The sequence below is a fragment of the Myotis lucifugus genome, unplaced genomic scaffold (genome assembly GCF_000147115.1).
Source record: "Myotis lucifugus unplaced genomic scaffold, Myoluc2.0 scaffold_23, whole genome shotgun sequence".
NCBI lineage: Eukaryota > Metazoa > Chordata > Mammalia > Chiroptera > Vespertilionidae > Myotis > Myotis lucifugus.
The window spans coordinates 6,032,576-6,051,685 of record NW_005871071.1 but is presented as its reverse complement, the minus strand read 5'-3'; the positions used below and the strand labels follow the sequence as shown (position 1 = coordinate 6,051,685).

At 37.9% G+C, this 19,110-nt stretch overlaps 1 protein-coding gene across 2 annotated transcripts in view; it reads right to left on the bottom strand.

The window, feature by feature from the left end:
* Positions 1-18,745, bottom strand: part of DMXL2 (Dmx like 2) — a 113,030-nt gene extending 94,285 nt beyond the window's left edge. The window contains exons 1-2 of one of the 2 annotated variants that reach the window (XM_023751643.1): positions 18,726-18,745; positions 11,739-11,805 (exon numbers count right to left, since the gene is read on the bottom strand). In XM_023751643.1, coding sequence (XP_023607411.1) covers positions 11,739-11,783 — 45 coding nt within the window. In that variant the 5' untranslated portion in view covers positions 11,784-11,805; positions 18,726-18,745. Of the gene's footprint in view, positions 1-11,738; positions 11,806-12,762; positions 12,847-18,725 lie in introns of those variants that run through there. The other variant, XM_023751644.1, reaches the window with a different exon arrangement.
* Positions 18,746-19,110: the final 365 nt, after the last annotated feature.

The following is a 19,110-nucleotide window of genomic DNA, read 5'->3' as shown; positions in this document are numbered from 1 at the left end:
GGTGACCAGGCTGGCAGGGGGGGCAGTTAGGGGTGATCAGGCCAGCACGCAGAGGCAGTGAGGGGTGATCAGGCAGCAGTGGGAGCAGTTAGGGGCGACCAGGCAGGCAGGCAGGTGAGCGATTAGGAGCCAGCAGTCCAGGATTGTGAGAGGGATGTCCTGGATTGGAGAGGATGGAGGCTGGACTGAGGGGACCCTCCTCCCCTGTTCACAAATTCCGTGCACCGGGCCTCTAGTCAATCAATAATGACAGAAAACAGAGTAGCTATTATCAGACACTAGGGATGAAAGTGAATTAATTGGGGATAAAAGGAAACCATCCGAGATGATGGAAATGTCCTATAACTTGATGGTGGTGGTGATAATGTGGATCTATAAATTTGTCAAAACTTACTGGGCTATACACTTAAAATACACTTTATGCTAATTTTACCTCAATAAAATTCATTATAAAAAAGAAAATAGCACAAGATTAATGTAAGGATGTTCATTTTAATAGCAATAGAAAAAATTGGAGCCTGAATGTTCATTAGTAGTTGTGTGGTTAAACTAAATTATGGTACATTCATTCATACAATGGAAAATTACATCACCTTTAGAATACAGATATACTGACATAGCAATCACCTATATATAACATATTAAATGAAGAAATCAGCTTAAAGAATATGATTTCATTGCAGTATGCATGAACACACACACACCAGCATCTGGTTTACAAAGGCATCAAAATGTCTGAAAGAACCTATATTAAATAGAAAACTGGCCATTTTTCTATTCGGGATAGGGCTTTTTTTAGTAGAGGATTTTCATTTTTCTCTGCATGTTTTTGTAATAAATCATATTATGGTTGTTGTTTTTAAGTAAAAATACTTACATTTGAAGGGAGACTGGGAGTTGATAAGCTAATCATGAAATAACCAAAACACAATCTAAGAACCAAGAAGCATTCTCAAGAGGAGAAAAAGTTTCTGGGAACATTCTAAAGCAGCGGTTCTCAACCTGTGGGTCGCAACCCCTTTGGCGGTTGAATGACCTTTTCACAGGGGTCGCCTAAGACCATCCTACATATCAGATATTTACATTACGATTCATAACAGTAGCAACATTACAGTTATGAAGTAGCAACGAAAATAATTTTATTGTTGGGTCACAACATGAGGAACTGTATTTAAAGGGCCAGAAGGTTGAGAACTACTGTAAGCCTTTTCCTTCCCTTGCTGACAAAATCACCCTCCCCCAAAATTCTTCTTATTCTAGCCCTTAGAAAGCCCACATTTCTGGTGCAAACAATATTTTAAATTACTTTCAAATTTTACAAAATAACCAACTGTTACAAAGTGTTCAGATATAAACGTTATAAAGATAACAGAATTTAAATAAACACCTAGCAAGCAAAATAATTCTTGACCCAAAGATTTAATCATATATCTTGTGAAGATAAAAGTTTCTTTAATAAATAAAACTTTAAGCTCAGATAAAAAGTTAAAATACTCTTAAGCCCAAGAAAAATTTAATTTATCACACTTATAAAAAATAGATCTTACCACTGAAAGTGCTCAATGAACTGTAATATTAAAAATCCTGAAGGTAATTGGATTTGAGTCCCACAACATGAACTGAAACCCTGTCATATGTAGTGGAGGCGGTGGAAAATGCCTTCTAGTGGTAGATCACACAGTTACCATCTGTTTCATCAAATCAGACAAATTTGGCTTTATTAACAGAAGCAGAACAGATTGTGGGGGGGTGGGGAGAATGCCAACATTACAGAGTTAGTTTCTGTTCTCTTAATCAAGAGGATCTTAATTAGATGTGGTATCTTATAAAAAATGTGAGGAAATAAGTTTTTTAAATCCATGACACATTTTATGAATCCCCAAAGGATCTTTACAAGTAAGGCATTCTTATCTTTCAGTAAATATTATGAAACACTTAGTCTTAGGAGAATTGAATATAAGAAGCTAGGTAGCCCGGCCAGTGTGGCTCAGTGGTTGAACATCAACCCATGGACCAGGAAGTCATGGTTCAATTCCAGTCAGAGCACACTCCTGGGTTGCGGGCTCAGTCCCCGGTGGGGGGCCATGCTGGAGGCAGCTAGTGGATGATTCTCTCTCATCATTGATGTTTCTATCCCTCTCTCCCTCTCTCTTCCTTTCTCTGAAATCAATTAAAAATAAATAAATAGATTTTTAAAAAGAAGCTAGGTAAACATGACTAATACTATGAAAAAAAAATCAATTGCTAAAGTTGTGTGCCATAAAAATTTTTTTAAAAAAGAAGACAGAGTATACAAACAGAACTGCCTTTAAGATACTTAAAATCTACATAGATTTTAAGATTTATTAATGTGGACAACTAAGGAATAAAAATTTAAGAAATAAAAGTATTTTTTTCACTCTTTAAATTTTATTTTTTATGCACTAGTATAAGGCCCCTGCCATCAAAAAAGCACTGATGGACAGCCTCACAGATAATTTTATTTATTGTTTCTTTGATTGTCAGCCCTCTGTGCCTCTAAACCTAGAAAGCAACTTGAGCAAGTGTTTTAAAATTTGAAGAATAGTGACATTTTTAAGGTTTTTAAAATAAAAATATTCTGTCTGTATAAGTTAGATTAATATATTGTGTAAATGTGGGATCCAAGATGACATTTTTAACCTGCTTATGAACAGGCATTAATTGAGTCAGATAAAAATAAAAAAAAACTTCTTCCACAGAATAGCTGATAGGTTAGTCAAGTTGGTGATGCCTATCCATAAGTGATTTATGCATTATTAATAAAATTATAGGAATAAAACAAATGATGCTTAAAATCTAGTTGCCCCATTTAAAAGGATGTGCTTTTAGTCTCATTATTTATTTTTGTTGGAAGTACAAAGGCTTCTTTCAGATTCGTTAAGGATAAAAGTTCAAATATTCAGAAGATATTCAGACAATGAATACCGACCATCTTTCATGAGTAATTAACTGTTTTTAAAGTACCTCCCAAAGACCTCAGCTTCTTTCTATGGCCTCTAAGATCACTACAATCCTATGATCCTAAAAATGGTTATATTTATATTTTAACTTGTACCAAACAGGTAGCCTATCCTATTTACACAGGTTCACACTGTTCTCCCGTGTATTCTAGATCTAGGTCGCCAATCTTTCAGACCTCACGGACCACCAGTGGTCCACGGACCAACGGCTGGCAACTGCTGTTCAAGATCATTTGACAGAATTATAACTATTTTCTCCTTGAAATTTTTTCCCTGCTGACTTCTCTCATGTCACATTCTCTGCTGGTTTTCCTTCGTAGTGGGCCTGCCTCTCAGCATCCTTTGTACGCTTCTTGCCAGTTTTTCCCCACTTTTGATTTTCAGGGGTTCTGGGACTTCATCCTGAGCCCCACTCTCTTTTCCATCACACATTTTCTCCCTAGTTAATTTCACCTGGACCAATAACTTTAAGCACTGTCTTTTGGCTAATGAATTAAACTCTCTATCTCTAACTCTGACCTCTCCAGGAAAGTCCCACTTACATCCTACCTGGAAGCATCTGAAACTTTGACGTAGTCACTATGCTCCAGCTTTCTGTTGTTCTTTAATAGCCCTACTAATTCCTAGGTCAGAGCACTTGCACTTGGTGTTCCCTTGGCCAAAAGTACTCTTTCCTCTGAACTTCACAGTTTCCTTCTTCCTAGTATTCAGTTCTCAGTTTAAAGTTATTTCCCCAGAAAAACCTCTGTAAAGGTCACTGACACCACCCTGGCTGGTTTGGCTCAGTGGATAGAGCCTCAGCCTGCAGACTGAAGGGTACCAGGTTCAATTCCAGTCAAGGGCACATACCCAGGTTGTGGGCTCGATCCCCAGTGGGGGAGAGGGGTGCAGGAGGCAGCTGATCAATGATTCTCTCTCATTATTGATGTTTCTATCTCTCCCTCCCTCTCCCTTCCTCTCTGAAATCAATAAAAGTTAAAAAAAAAAAAAAGATCTCCGTCGTTTACAGACATCAAGTCACACTATATCATCCTGTGTTAATTTTCTGGATAGCACTTATTAATATACAATATTTTCTCTGTCTTTCCTCAAGTTACGTTGCATGAGGACAGGAACCTTGTCTGTCCTCTTCATCAGGAGGTTGCACATAGAACAGTTCCAGATATGTGGTGGAGTTCAAAAAAATACTTGCCAAACACATGAAGGTTAATTTCAGGTAAAATTTCAAATTAGTTTTCCCTAAAAAAATGAGCTATCAAATAGAGAGAGGCAAAGTATATATACATATAAGTATATATTGCATATTAGGAGTCTATCATGATGTAAATACAACTGTGATAGATTCTTGTATCCTTGCAAATATAGATTGCTAGAATTCTGAAATACATTTTCTTGGACAAGTTAGTTCCATGATAAAGAGGATATCATATGATATATATGTCAAAGTACATCTTTTAAGGAAAATGTAAGTGTATACAATACCTGCCTGTAATCATAGTGCCCATTAATGTTATTTGGAAGAGGGTAGGAACATATGCTTCAAATGATACACGACAGCATGCACAACAATGTCAAAGCTGGTGTCAGAGCAATGACTAACCAGGAATATTATAAAGCTGCCAGTATGAATCTAGAATAGCTTTCTGGGCACACTGATTGGTCCTATACTAAATCATCATGGTTTACCTACTATGGACTCATTAAATCGAAGAATGACTAACTTTACTAATCATTTATGAGCTTCTGGTAACCCTAAGGAATATGAGCAAAAAAGAACAAATTTGTAGGCAAGCGTTTTTCACGGTAAAGTTTTAATAGTAATGGGATACTAGTTTTTAAAGATTAAAGGTGACTGCCTAGTTTTTTCCTATAATTCTCCTAACAGTTTTAGCTTTATTAACCTTGCTTTTCAGACTTAGTGAAAAATTCTTCCTGTAGCTCTACATTCTATCCAATTTTTTAATTTGTAGGTGACTGAACTGGCTTATCAAAATTTTCAGTGTTTGTTTTTAAAATCTAATTTAATTTTTTTCTTCTAATTTATTTACTTTAATCTGTATTTTCTACTTTTTTCCTTTGGCTCCTTATTTTCTGCCTTGCCAAATTGTTTAGGTAGCTTTATATTCGTGAGGGGGAGGAGGAGGGCAAGGAAAGCAAGTGGAGAGAGGGGGAGCCAGAGGTAGAGAAGAAGAGGAACAGGGAGAGGAGAGGAAGCCCACGTGACAAGGAACTGCAGGCAGCCTCAGGCCTGAAGGAGGCTCCAGCAAACAGCCAGCAAAAGGCCAAGTCCTCACTCATACAAAGAAATAAATTCTGCCAACAACCTGAGCGAGTATGGACGAGTATTCTGCCCTAGACAAGCCTCAGGGTTAAGAATTCAGCCCAGCTGACACCTTTGTTGCAGCCTTTGGAGACCCTGATCATAGCACCCAGCTAAGCCATGCCCAGACACCTAACCCAGAAAAACTCAGATAATGTGTGGTTTTAATCTTTTAAATTTGTGGTAATTTGTGCCATAACAAAAAAACTAATACAGACTCCTAGTGATAAATGCTACAAGTTAAAATTAAGGTAGTCAAAGGGAACAGAACATACAGAGAGAGACAGAATGCAATTTTAAAGGGGGTGCTTAGGACCCTAGCTGGTTTGGCTCAGTGGAGTGTTGGCCTGCAGATTGAAGGGTCTCAGGTTCGATTCCAGTCAAGGGCACGCAGGAGGCAGCCAATCAATGATTCTCTCTCATCATTGATGTTTCTCTCTCTCTCTTCCTCTCCCTTCCTCTCTGAAATCAATAAAATCATATCAAAAAGTAAAATAAAGAGGGTATTTAGGGAGAGCCTCACTGAGATGGTGACATGCAGGTCTCTGGGGGAAGGAATTTTTTAGGTAGAGTGAATAAGATCTCTTTAAAAAAAAAAACAAAAAACATGAGCATGTGGCTGGAGTCAAGTTTGCAGGAAGAGTAACAGGAGGTAAGATGAAAGAAGTAATGGGGGATCTGGTAAGCATGGGGCCTGGTATGTTATGATTAAGACTTGGGCCTTTGCTAAATAAAATGAGGAACCTTAGCACAGTTCTGAAGAGAGGAATGACATGATCTGACTTGTATTTTTAAAAGATCCCTCCAGCTGCTGGTTTAAAAATACAATGTACAGGAGCACAGCAAAAGTCGGAAGACCAAGTAATAATTTAATACAATAATACAAGTGATAAATGATGGCAGCTTCAATCAGATTATAACAACGGAGATGGAAAGAAGTGAGCAGACTGTGGATATATTCTGAAGGTAGAGCTATCAGGGAAGTGGACTGGGGGCGGAGGGTGGAGAACAGGAGTTCCATTTTAGACATGTTTACTTGACCAGGTGTGTGAGCTATAGACAGGGGTAAGCAAAAGTAGGTTTACAGCTGTTTGTATGAAAATAATACAATTAATTAATAAACAGTAACACAAGAATAGCCCTAGCCAGTTTGGCTCAGTGGATAGAGTATCGGCCTGCGGACTGAAGGGTCTCGGGTTTGATTCTGGTCAAGGGCATATGCCTGGATTGTGGGCTCAATCCCCAATAGGGGGTGTCCAGGAGGCAGCCAATCAATGATTCTCTCTTGTCATTGATGTTTCTATCTCTCCCTTCCTCTCTGAAATCAATAAAAATATATTTGAATAATAATAACAACAACAACAACAACACAAGAGTAAACTCTGTTTTGCATACTCACAACTGTAATCCTACCTTTGCTCATATATTTGGAGATCAAGGGAGATGTACAGGCAATAGATACAAATTTGAAGCTATGAGATAAGATGAAATTGTCAAGGGAATGCTTATGGTCAGAGAAGAGGTCCAAGAAACAAGCCCTGGGGTATTCTAATATTCAAAAGTAGTGGAGACAAGGTGATACTAGCAAATTAACTATGGGCAGCCAGAGTTAAAAAGAAAATCAGGCCCTTGTCGGGTAGCTCAGTTGGTTGGAGTATTGTTTCAATACGCCAAGGTTGCGGGTTTGTTCCCAGGTCAGGGCACATATAAGAATCAACCAACGTTGCAAGAGGGAATTATGGTACAAAAGGAGAAGCAAAGACTATCTGACATATTTACCTCTGATCATTCATTCATCAACTATTCATCAAAAGATGACTATATGTTATGTTACTTTAGTCCTTAAATTTTTTAAAAAAAAATCTACTATCACCATTCCTTGATTCTCAGCTAAGAGTGGTGATAACAGATTTTTAAATTAAAATTAAAATAATATAAGGAAAGTCCATGCCAGTGGCAAAAATATGGTGGAAATAAGATCACTAATATCTGTCTGACTCATAACATTTTGTATTTCTGTAAAACTTTCCTCAAAAATATTTGGTGCACATTGAGGTGGACCTGTTCTTTCCAAGGAAAGAGAATTTTGCTCAGTCTGGTATGATGCATTTAATGAAGAACTATTTCAAGTCAAAGAAAGGAATCAACCAACGAATGCATTAATGGGTGGAACAACAAATTGATGTTTCTCTCTCTCTCCCTCATCCCACCCCTTCAACCCTTTCCACTCTAAAATAACAGGTTAAGTAAGAACTAACCACAGGATTCAGTAACAGGAACTCACCAATGACAGTTTCAGAGGAGTGGTGGTAAGTAGGCACCACAGAAAATGAGAAGAAAATCTTGGAGACAGCAACTATAAGCAACCTTTTCAAGGTGCTATAAGGAGGGTGGGGGAAATGTGGCAGAAGCTGAGGGAGAAGGTCAGGAGTTTTGTTATTGTTAGTTTGCTCTAAAATGGGCAAGATTATAGCACATTTGGTATGCTACATTGTGTTATTTCAGGCTGCCATAACAAAATACCACAGACTGGGTGACTTAAACAAGCAAATGTATTTTCTCAGAGGCTGAATGTCTGAGATCATGGTGCCAGCATGGTCATGTTACGGTGAGAACTCTCTTCCTGGCTTGCAGAAAACCACCTTCTTGTGGTGTCTTCATGTGATACAGACAGAACAAGCTCTCTGGTGCCTCTTCTTAAGGGGACTCTTCCTATCATGAGGGCCACCCTCATGACCTCATCCAACCTTGATTACTTCCCAAAGGCTCCATCTCCAATTATCATCCCATTGGGGGCTAGGGCTTCAACATATGCTAATGTGATGACCCAGAGAAGAAGAGAAAACTAATTGAGAAAAGAGGAGACCGCTACAAGTCACCTCTCTGAGTAAGCAGAACAAACGGCATCTAGTACACAGGAGAAGAAATTTGGCCTTGTATAAAAGAAGAGACCGTCTACCCACAGCAACACAAAGGAAGGCAGAACAAATAGCGCAAATGTAGGGAGATGAACAAATATAAGTAGGTGGTGGGGACTTATCAAAGTTCTCTTCTGACTGTATATACTTTTCAAGCAAGAATCCACAGTAAACAAATACTGAAGTGGGTGAGTGGACTGTCGTCATAAGGGAATCTACCAATACCCAGTGGCATAAAGCTTTGGTTTTAAATAGCTACAGAGACAACACACAGAGTCCATGCAATGTGAGAAGTCACATCAGAGGCACCTGCATAATGCCAAAACAAAAACAAAAACAAATTGCTAAGGACTATCCCGATATGAAAGGATGAAATCAAGAAAAACCACTCTCAGAAAAGGGATATGGTGGTAAGGAAGGGTCCATCTCCACTGGGCAACTATAACCGAAAAACAGGCCTTGTGAGACCCAAACACATACTGTGTGGTACAAGTTCCAAGCTGGGAATTTAGTTTGAATTGGGTGTGCTCCCAGGTGCCTGGTAGAAGCTACGTATACCTTTTCTGGAAGAATGCACACCCAACACATGCCTCAAGAATTCCCACAAATGTACTAGGCACTTTCTCACTGAAATACAAACCTAGCTTATATGGTGCTCTGATATCCAACACCTGGATTAAGATTAGCTCTGGCTTTTAGACCTAAATGTGGAAGATAAAATGTCCAAATTTTAGATGGGAGGTTCTTTGCCTGAGGTCCTCTGACCCAAGGGGCCATTGGATAGAATTCAAGATATAAAATATATCAACTGGCCCGGACAGTGGCTCAGTGGTTGAGAGTCCACCTATGAACCAGGAAGTCACGGTCCGATTCCCGGTTAGGGCATATGCCTGGGTTTCGGACTCAATCCCCAGTAAAGGGCATACAGGAGGCAGCCACTCAATGATTCTCTCATCATTGATGTTTCTATCTCTCTCTCCCTCTCCCTTATATCAATAAAAAACATAATTTTTCATTTAAGTTAATAAAAATATATCAACTGGATCCCCCACATGCCTTAGCATTTTAGTTCCAGCATCTACATCTCTTTGCCTGAGGTTTTCCAGGAGCTGTGTGAAAGCTGAGAATTAACACCCTGCCCTCACCAGCCCTCAACCAATGACTAATGTGTGTAAAGAACATGTATGAGAAACATGATGTGTGAGGAACACTGGCTCCTAGAGTCACCCTGAGATTTAACCTTATTAATCACCTGCATTACAACCTACCCTTCCTCAGCACCTTCACTTCCTAACCTCAAATTCAGTATATTTCTTTGTGATCATTCCCCATATTAATTACTTATACTCTAGTCCTTGTTTTGGGGTCTACTTTTCAGAAATCAAGAAAACTAAGACCCAAAATTACCATGACTTTGAGTGGGGGGAAAAAACAATTATGTTTCACCCTGGCTTGTGTGGTACAGTAGTTAGAGTGTCAGCCTGTGCTCCGAGGGAGGGTCACAAGTTGGATTCTGGTCATGGGAACGTAGATTCCCTCTCTGCCCTCCCCAGCCAGGGCATGTGCAGGAGGCAACCAATCAAAATGTCTTTCTCACATGATGTTTCTCTCCCTCTCTCTCTCTCCTCCTCCTCCCTCCCTTCCACTTTTCTCTTAAAAATCAATTGCAAAAATATCCTCACTCCTTGGTTAAAAAATTTTTTTAATTATGTTTCTATTTTCATAATTGTTAATTATAAAATCACTAATGTTAAACTTCAGTTATGATATAAGCAAACCAAAGTAATATGAGCAGTACATATGACTGTCTCTAATAAAAATCACAGATGTCTTAAAATTACATTATAGTTCTACAGATATCTCAAAATAATTTGTATACTCCTCAGTACTTTGAAATTGTGAGTTATTACTTAGTTTACTGCTAAACTATTACACATGATTGCAGTCTCTCTGTCTACAATGTTGTACATTCTTCCTGTTTGTATTGTCATCAACTGTTGAGCAACTACCTCTGTGCCAAGTAATTTTTCAGCCACAAAACAGTTGAGTGTTCCACAAATAGAGATTAACCCAAAAGCCTTGAGTAAATTCTGGTGTTCTTAGAAAACCTATCCTTGCCTTATAAAGTGTAATATGGAAGTTTTAATTCCATAATAAAAATACAATTTAATTTTAACTTGTGATTTTTAAATGTAATTTTTTACTGAATGCATTAATTTAAAAGTACATTATGGCTATTATAACAAATTTTTGTTTTAATATCTTTAAGTTGTATTTCAGTAATTATATGGTATCATTTTTATAAATCCAAAACTACGTAGAACTAAACATTATATTATTTGAGAATTCAGACATGTGACACTATAAAAAAATATTCTCAAAACCTCTAGAAGCTGAAGATGGGTCAGTATGGTCATAATGGCACTGTACTTCTCAAATGGCAATAATGGAAGCTAAGAGGTAATAGAACCATGACTTAAAAAATTCTGAGGGAAAAATATTTTCAACCCAATTCTCTGCCCAGCCAAATCAACATAAAAGCCGAAGAAATATTTATTCAGATTTGCAAGGCCTCAAAATGTTTTTCCCCTCCAACTTTTCTAAGGAACCTACTAAAAGGTATCCTCATCAAGGAGAGAGGAAGATAAATGATGCTAACAAACAGGGAATATAACAAAGGAGATAAGCAAAGACAATCTCCTGAGATTGCTAAAAGAAAACCCCAAAATTATAAGTCTGCTACTTTAGACTTGGAGAGCATAACCCAGATTGGAGCAAAGAAAACAATATCTACCTCCTATGTAGGGTTGTAATGAGAGAAGATTCAAAAACTGTCAGAGGTTTAGGAGATGAATTAGGTATGCAGAAAACTAAGCAAATAGTAAAACAAAGTAATTATTAACACCAAAGTAATTATTCTGTGAAGAATATTTTTCACAATCAATAATGTGAACAATAAATACTGATTTATACAAAATTATGAGATACCCACATCAGGAAGACAGGAGGAAGGGAAGTGAATGTATGTACATGCTAGAAGTAGAGAGAGGGTTAGAATCATCAGCTAGAGAACTAAAGTCTCAGCTTCCAAGAGGAGATACATAAAAATGAAGGAAAAATAATCAAGAAATGAGAGCAAAAGCAAGTTATTTAGGAACATGGGAGGAAGTGCCAAAATGTGCAATTTGACAAATAATTGCCTCAAGGAAGGAGAGCTTCTTTTCATTGTGATTCTAGTGGTACTCATTAACTTCTTAAATTATGCACACATGCTATTTTGGAAAGATAAAAATTAATTTTTAAAAATATAGACTTTTTAAAAGGTGAAATAAGAATAATAGCCATTATTTCCCAGTGCCTATTACCTACAGGAAACATACCTAATCTTTTACAAATCTATTATTATTCCTCAGGTCAGCTTTGAAGAGTAAGATCATCCCAATTTTACAGATGAGAAAACTGAAAATGAGAATGAATAGAAACATCTTTGTCTTGTTTCTGTTTTGTTTGGTCCTTTACCTTTCCAGCAGTAGCAAAATATTCACCATCAGGGGACCATTCCATCAAATGTACAGATACTGCAGTTCTAAAAAAAAAAAAAAGGTTAAACAGTTAACATTTTAAAAATCTGGGACACTGTATATATAAACTAGAGGCCCGGTGCATGAAAATTCGTGCACTCAGGGGGTCCCTCAGCCCACCCTGCGCCCTCTCACGCAGCCCGAGAGACTAACAGCTTAGGCCCACTCCCCATGGGAGTTAGTCAGACATCCTTAGCGGCGCTCCCCCTATGGAAGTGCACTGACCATCAGGGGGAAGCTCCTGTGTTGAGCGTCTGCCCCTGGTGGTCAGTGCATGTCATAGTGACCGGTCATTCCCAGTTGTTCCGCCATTAGGGTCAATTTGCCTATTACCCTTTTATTATATAGGATGGTCAAAATAAGATTTTTAACATAATCAGAACAAGAGTGTTTTTAACACTCTAAAAATAAAATATATCACCTCCTTAAAAATACAATTAATTAAAACTAATGCAGAATTTACTTTAGGAATTCAAAAAGAAGTGTAATTAAAATGTATAAATTATAACCCCACCTACAAGTCCCATCAACATCCTAAATATACCATGTTAAAAACTAAGGTCATCCTCCTCCCTGACTAGTTGGTCCCCTTCACATAATCCACACTGTTAATAGTTCAGCCATCCTTCCACTTGAAAGATTGGCTGGCAATTTTCATCACATCTTTCCCTCCCCCCTCACCATCCACATCTCTTCCAATAATGAGTAATTCCTATGTACCAACCCTGTCAACCCAAGTCCTGAGGTTATACTATGAAAACATTTTAGTCCTTTTCTTAAACAACCAACTATAGTACAGATTGAAGGATGTATTATAATGACTTTTGGTTAGAAAAATTCTACTCTCTAGGCTTCTAAATGCAATGGTACCATCAAAAAATAAAGATGATTGGGAAAGGTAATATATTTTAGGCAACGTTTTTTAAAAATTAACAAACACAACAACAGAGTTAGATACTAACTTGCACTGCCAGATGCAATTCCAATCATTTAAAACAGGAGGAACTTTATTATCAATTTCTTCCTCTTCTTCCAGAATGTCACCTCCTGGAGGAGCCCACAACTGAATAGAATCAGTTGCTGTCAACAATCTGTTATCTGAAAATTAAAGAATGTTCTGATGAATAAGCAAAAATTAGAGAAAGAACATACACATGGGCTTCTAAACTATATTGTGAAAAATAAGCAGTATTTTCTATGCAAAACACTTGGGACATATCCATTTAAAAGCTCTAAGACTCCACTACACAAGGAAGAGTAGTTCTTGGCAGAAACTTGAGAACAAAACAAAAACAAACAAAAAGCTTTACCGAGAAAGAGCTTATATCAGGTAAATCTTTTTAAAAAAATAACAGCAAAGTATAATTTTTTGAAAAGAGACCAAAAAAAATACCACATAGGATGCTGTCAAGATGTAAGACATAACTAAAAATTAATGAAATTTGTTTTCCTACTTGGAATATAAAAATTAATTTAATTGTGAATGTTAAGTGGGACAAATGCCATTATCATTAGAGGTTTCTAATCTTTCAAAATTAAAGAGAATAACTTCCTGAAATACAAATAACAAAATGAGATAGGAGTTTTTTTGGTCCTATTTAATTTCTGATTTCCTTTCTTAATAAATACAGTTAAGGATAAAATGCAGTACATGTTCACTAAAGAAACAAATCATCACTGCTCTTAAAATAAAATATTCAAAAGCAGGGGGAAAGCATAGAACTAATAGTAAATTCAGCACTGTATAAAGCAGTGTGCACCAAGAAGGAAAAAAGTACATTCATTCACTAGCAAAAATAAATTTTACAGTTGATCACTTTCTTATTACATCACATTGTAGTCATACATTTTAAACAAATTATTCACTTTTCATAATTTCTAAATAGAACTACTGAATACCTTGAGGGTCCCATGCTAAATTGTATGTCACGGAACTCAAAAAAAACTGCCCAGTTTTAAGCCACTGACACTTGAGTTGCTGAAACATATAAAGAGAAAAAAGAAAAAGGTATGTTTTGAAAATAATATCCACAAACACTGCATCATTTTCTTCAACTTAAGACCTTATGATCTAAAATAAAGATGTAAATATTTCACTATTATTTTCAAAATATTGCTCTTTTGAAAAATTCCAATGGTTCCAATTACTATCTATTCTACCATATCCAACTGTTTGCCATGCCAAAACAAAGCATTTTCTCTCAGGCTTCTTTCCATGTCTATAAACACATTCTTATACTTAACACAGCTTTTCCTCTCTTCTCCACCTGCAAATTCCTATGCTTACATCAGGATCTGGCTAAATCATCACCTCTGCTGTGAAGGCTTTTCTGACATCCTAGCAGCACTCCTAGCACTTTTTACATTCTATCATTATAACATTGGTCACACTGAATTATTATGTGTTCATGTATCTGATTCTCCCCTGAAATTACAACTCTTCTAGAGCAGGAATTGTCTTTAGCGCTATAATGGCTAGAATGCATATGTTCAATGAGTGTTTATAAAAACAAAATAAATGCACCTTAGAAATAAGTGCTATCTATAATAATAAAAGCATAATATGCTAATTAGACTGTACAGCCAAACGACCTTCCAGACAAAGCCGTGGTGGTAGGGGCAGAGGCAGAAGCAGTTAGGGGTGATCAGGCAGGCAGGCAGAGAGGTTAGGAGCGATCAGGCAGGCAGGCAAGTGTTTAGGGGCAATCAGGCAAGCAGGCAGAGTGGTTGGGGCGATCAGGCAGGCAGGCAAGTGGTTAGGGGTGATCAGGCAGGCAGGTGAGTGGTTAGGGGTGATCAGGCAGGCAGGCTAGTAGTTAGGGGTGATCAGCCAGGCAGGCAGACGGGTTGGGGGTGATGAGGCAGGCAGGCAGAGGGGTTGGAACAATCAAGCAGACAGGCAAGTGGTTAGGGGCAATCAGGCAGGCAACAGAGTGTTTAGGGGCAATCAGGCAGGCAGGCAGGCAGAGTGGTTAGGGGTGATGAGGCAGGCAGGCAGAGGGGTTAAGGGCGATCAGGCAGGCAGGCAGGTGAGCGGTTAGGAGCCAGCGGTCCCAGACTGCGAGAGGGATGTTCAACTGCCAGTTTAGGCCCGATCCAGACATCCCCCAAGGGGTCCCGGATTGCGAGAGGGTGCAGGCTGGGCTGAGAGACCCCCCCCCTCATGCATGAATTTCATGCACCGGGCCTCTAGTGTATAAAATAAAACTAGATATACCTCCCATAAAGTCAACAAATTTAAATTACAGAAAGTATAAAATCCACAAACCTGACCTATATTAAATTTATTTGAATAATTTCCATCCTTTTTTCTTAACTATTTTCATTCTAAAAGGTAGAAAGAAGATTTAAAGTTAAAAGTCCAAGGCCTTTTCCATTACATATAGTATCTAAGTAAAAAGAAATTTATTTTTTAAAAATTTTTTATTTTTTCCTTTATTGGTTAAGGTATTACAAATGTGTCCTTATCCCCGAATTATCCCCCGTCCCCCCATTCATGCCCTCATCCCCCAATGTCTGTATACATTGGTTATGCTTATATGCATGCATACAAGTCCTTTGGTTGATCTCTTAGCCCCACCCTCCCCTGCCTTCCCTCTGAGGTTTGAGCATCTGATTGATGCTTCTCTGTCTCTGGATCTATTTTTGTTCATCGGTTTATGTTGTTCATTATAATCCACAAATGAGTGAGATCATGTGATATTTATCTTTCTCTGACTGACTTATTTCACTTAGCATAATGCTCTCCAGCTCCATCCATGCTGTTGCAAATGGTAGGAGTTCCTTCCTTTTTATAGCAGCATAGTATTCCATTGTGTAGATGTCCCAAAGATTTTTAATCCACTCATCTGCTGATGGGCACTTAGGCTGATTCCAAATCTTAGCTATTGTAAATTGAGCTGCTATGAACATAGGGGTGCATATATCCTTTCTGATTGGTGTTTCTGGTTTCTTTGTAGTATATAAAGTGGCCTTTTGTGAAAGTAATCTGCAATGCAAAGCTGTGTGACCTTGGGCAAGTTATATATTAACCTCTTGAACAGTAATATTAATAAATCATAATTCCCTCTCTCTTTATAATATTCAACATATTATAGAGTATTCAACAGTGAAATAATTCATTTAATATTTATTTAATTTACTTAGTAATTTATTTATACACAGCCATAATTTTAAAATAGAACTGCAAAACTTGAATTTTATTATCCAAAACTAATTTTATGTTTTTTAATCAGGGAAATGTTATTTTCCCTGCCACTGCTGAACAGACTACAATCACAACAGTATTTTATTTTTTACTAGAGGCCCGGTGCACAAAAATTTGTGCACTCAGGGGGGTCCCTCAGCCTGGCCTGCGCCCATTTGCAGTCCAGGACCCCTTGGGGGATGTCCACCTGTCGACTTAGGCCCACTCCCCGGGGGATCAGGCCTAAGCTTGCAGTCAGACATCCTTCTGGCAGCCAGGGAGCCCTCGGGGGATGTCCGACTAAAGGCTTAGGCCCCCAAGGGAGCTGTGATGAGGAAGCTGGGGTGACAGAGGAGTCACGCTGTCCTGCCCCGCCGCCCCTGGTCGCAGAGAGCAGGCCCGGATGGCAGCAGGGCAGGCAGGATGGCGCTGTCCCGCCCCACCGCCCCAGGTGGCAAATAGCAGGCCCGGGTGGCGGCAGGGCAGGCGGGATGGTGCTGTCCCACCCAGACATCAGTATGCAAATTAGCCGCCATCTTTGTTGGCGGCTAATTTGCATATTGTGCTGATTAGCCAATGGGAGGCGTAGCGAAGGTACGGTCAATTACCATGTTTGTCTATTATTAGATAGGATTATTATTATTTTTGTTAATCCTCCCTCCCCTGAGGATATTTTTCCATTGATTTTTAAAGAGAGTAGGAGAGGGAAAAACAGAGAAAAACATTGATGTGAAAGAAACACATCAACTGGTTGCCTCCTGCACAAGCCCCAACTAGGGCCTGAGCTGGGGAGGAGTCTGCAACAGAGGTACGTACCCTTGATGGGAATCCAACCCGGAACCCTTTGGTCTGCAGGCCAACGCTCTATCCAATGAGCCAAACCGGCTAGGGCACAACAGTATTTTAAATACTGTTCAACAGATCTATTTCAAAGTAATAATTAAATCATTCAGAAAACTATAAACATATCTAATATTCTTTCCTTCAGTATTTCTTGAAGTATAATCTGTGGACTAAATACATAGCAGAAATTTAGAAGTGAAGCCTGGATTCTGAATTTTTTAAAATGTATTAGGGTGATATTAGTTAATGGGATCATATAGGTTTCAAGTGTATATTTCTATGATACAAGATCTATATATTGCACTGTGTACCCACTACCCAAAGTCAAATCATCTTCTGTCACCATATATTAGGCTCCCTTCACCCCCCACTCCCAGCCATGGAATCTGAATTTTTAATAAATACTCGAGGTGACTCTTAAGCACTCTAAAATTTGATATCTATTTCATAAAAATATCACAGGGAAAAAACTAATATTTTAATTGGTATTTCTTGGAAATTTAAAAAGAAACTCAAATATATACATTTAATGAAACATTAAAACCACTGATGTAATGTACTTAAGAATATATACTTTTTTAAAAAATTACTGGCAGCCCTAGCCGGTTTGGCTCAGTGGATAGAGCATCAGCCTGCGGATTAAAGGGTCCCAAGTTCAATTCTGGTCAAGGGCACGTGCCCAGGTTGCGGGCTCGATCCCCAGTGGGGGGGCATGCAGGAGGCAGCCAATCAATGATTCTCTCTCATCACTGATGTTTCTATCTCTCCCTCTCCCTTCCTCTCTGAAATCAATAAAAATATATATATTTTTAAAAATTACTGGCAAATTCAAATTTCACATTGGCAGTTTTGACTATTTGTGAGTGATGGTGGAGTTCCAATTCATGCAGTGTTTTTTAAAGGGGTTAATAATTCTATTCATATGGGATTTTCTGAACATTAAGATAAAATAAAACACAGCACTCAGAATGAAGCTCAATGGTTCTCAATGTGGTATGCTAGAGCACTTAGCTGGTAAGTGAATTTAGCTAATCTCTTAACTCCTTCATTCAACAAATATTTAGGAGCCTGTTATGTTCCAGATATAGATTCTAAATACTGGGATGCATTAGTAAACACACAAAAAACAAAGCTCCCTATTTTCATGGAGCTTACATTCTAAATAGTAAACAATAAGTAAATAAACAAGGGAAGTGCTATGGAAAAAAGTTAAAAATACAAGGATGGGAGTTAAAGGTGTAGAAGCAAGTGCAATTTTTAAAAGGGTGATCAAGGTATTATTGAGCAAAGATTTCAAGTATCTGCAGAAGCTGGTCCAGGAGCTATCTAGAGAAAGAACATTTCAGACAAAAGAACAACCAATGCAAAGCCCTAAGATAGGAGAATAACTGTTTAAAGGGCAGTAAAAATGCCAGTGTGGCCTGAGTGATATCAGAGAGGGCAAGAATAGTACAAGATGAACTGTGAGAAGTAATAAGTGGATGCTGGGAGAAAAGCACTAGTCTATTCTAAAACTTTTTGCCTTTGAATCTGAGGGAAATATGGAGTCATTACAGAGTTTTAAGCAGAGATGTGTCATAATCTGCTTCAGTGAGAATAGAAAAGGATAAAATCAGAGACTAGTCTAGTAATCTAGACAAGAAATAATAGTTCAACTAGGAAAGATCCTAATTAACAAGGTAAATCTCAATTAGCAACCTTCTAGAAAACTGAGTTCCTAAAAGGCATAGGGATATATTTCCAGTGAATGTAAAAGGTCTCACCCCAAAGCATCAGACCTACTTCCCACTGATATTCCAGATCACCATCAGCACCAGCTCCTAAGAAGCTCTTTATTGCTATAGATTTGGTTCTAAATTGAATTCTAAACGTTTTCTACTATCATTTAATACTTACACAATTTCTCTTATGAGAATTTATGCCCAAGGGTTCAAAAATACAAACAGCATTACCATATGAAGCTGCAATCTAAAAAAGAATGAACAAAGCATTAATATTTAGGAGAAGGAAAATTAAAGATAACCTCCTTGTTACAATAATGTATAAACTAATTATATACAATACAATCCCAATACAGTATTCACGGTTATTCCCTTTCATAAATATAATTGGAAAATTACTGAACTTAAGAATCTCTTCTGCTATCAAAATTTCAGCAGGGTTTATTTCACATATCAAAAACAAGGTTGACCCATTCAAAGAAATCATCATTTTCTATAAGAATTTGTATTTTTTAATACTGAAATAACTTTATTAACAAAAACATATTTCAATGGTACAT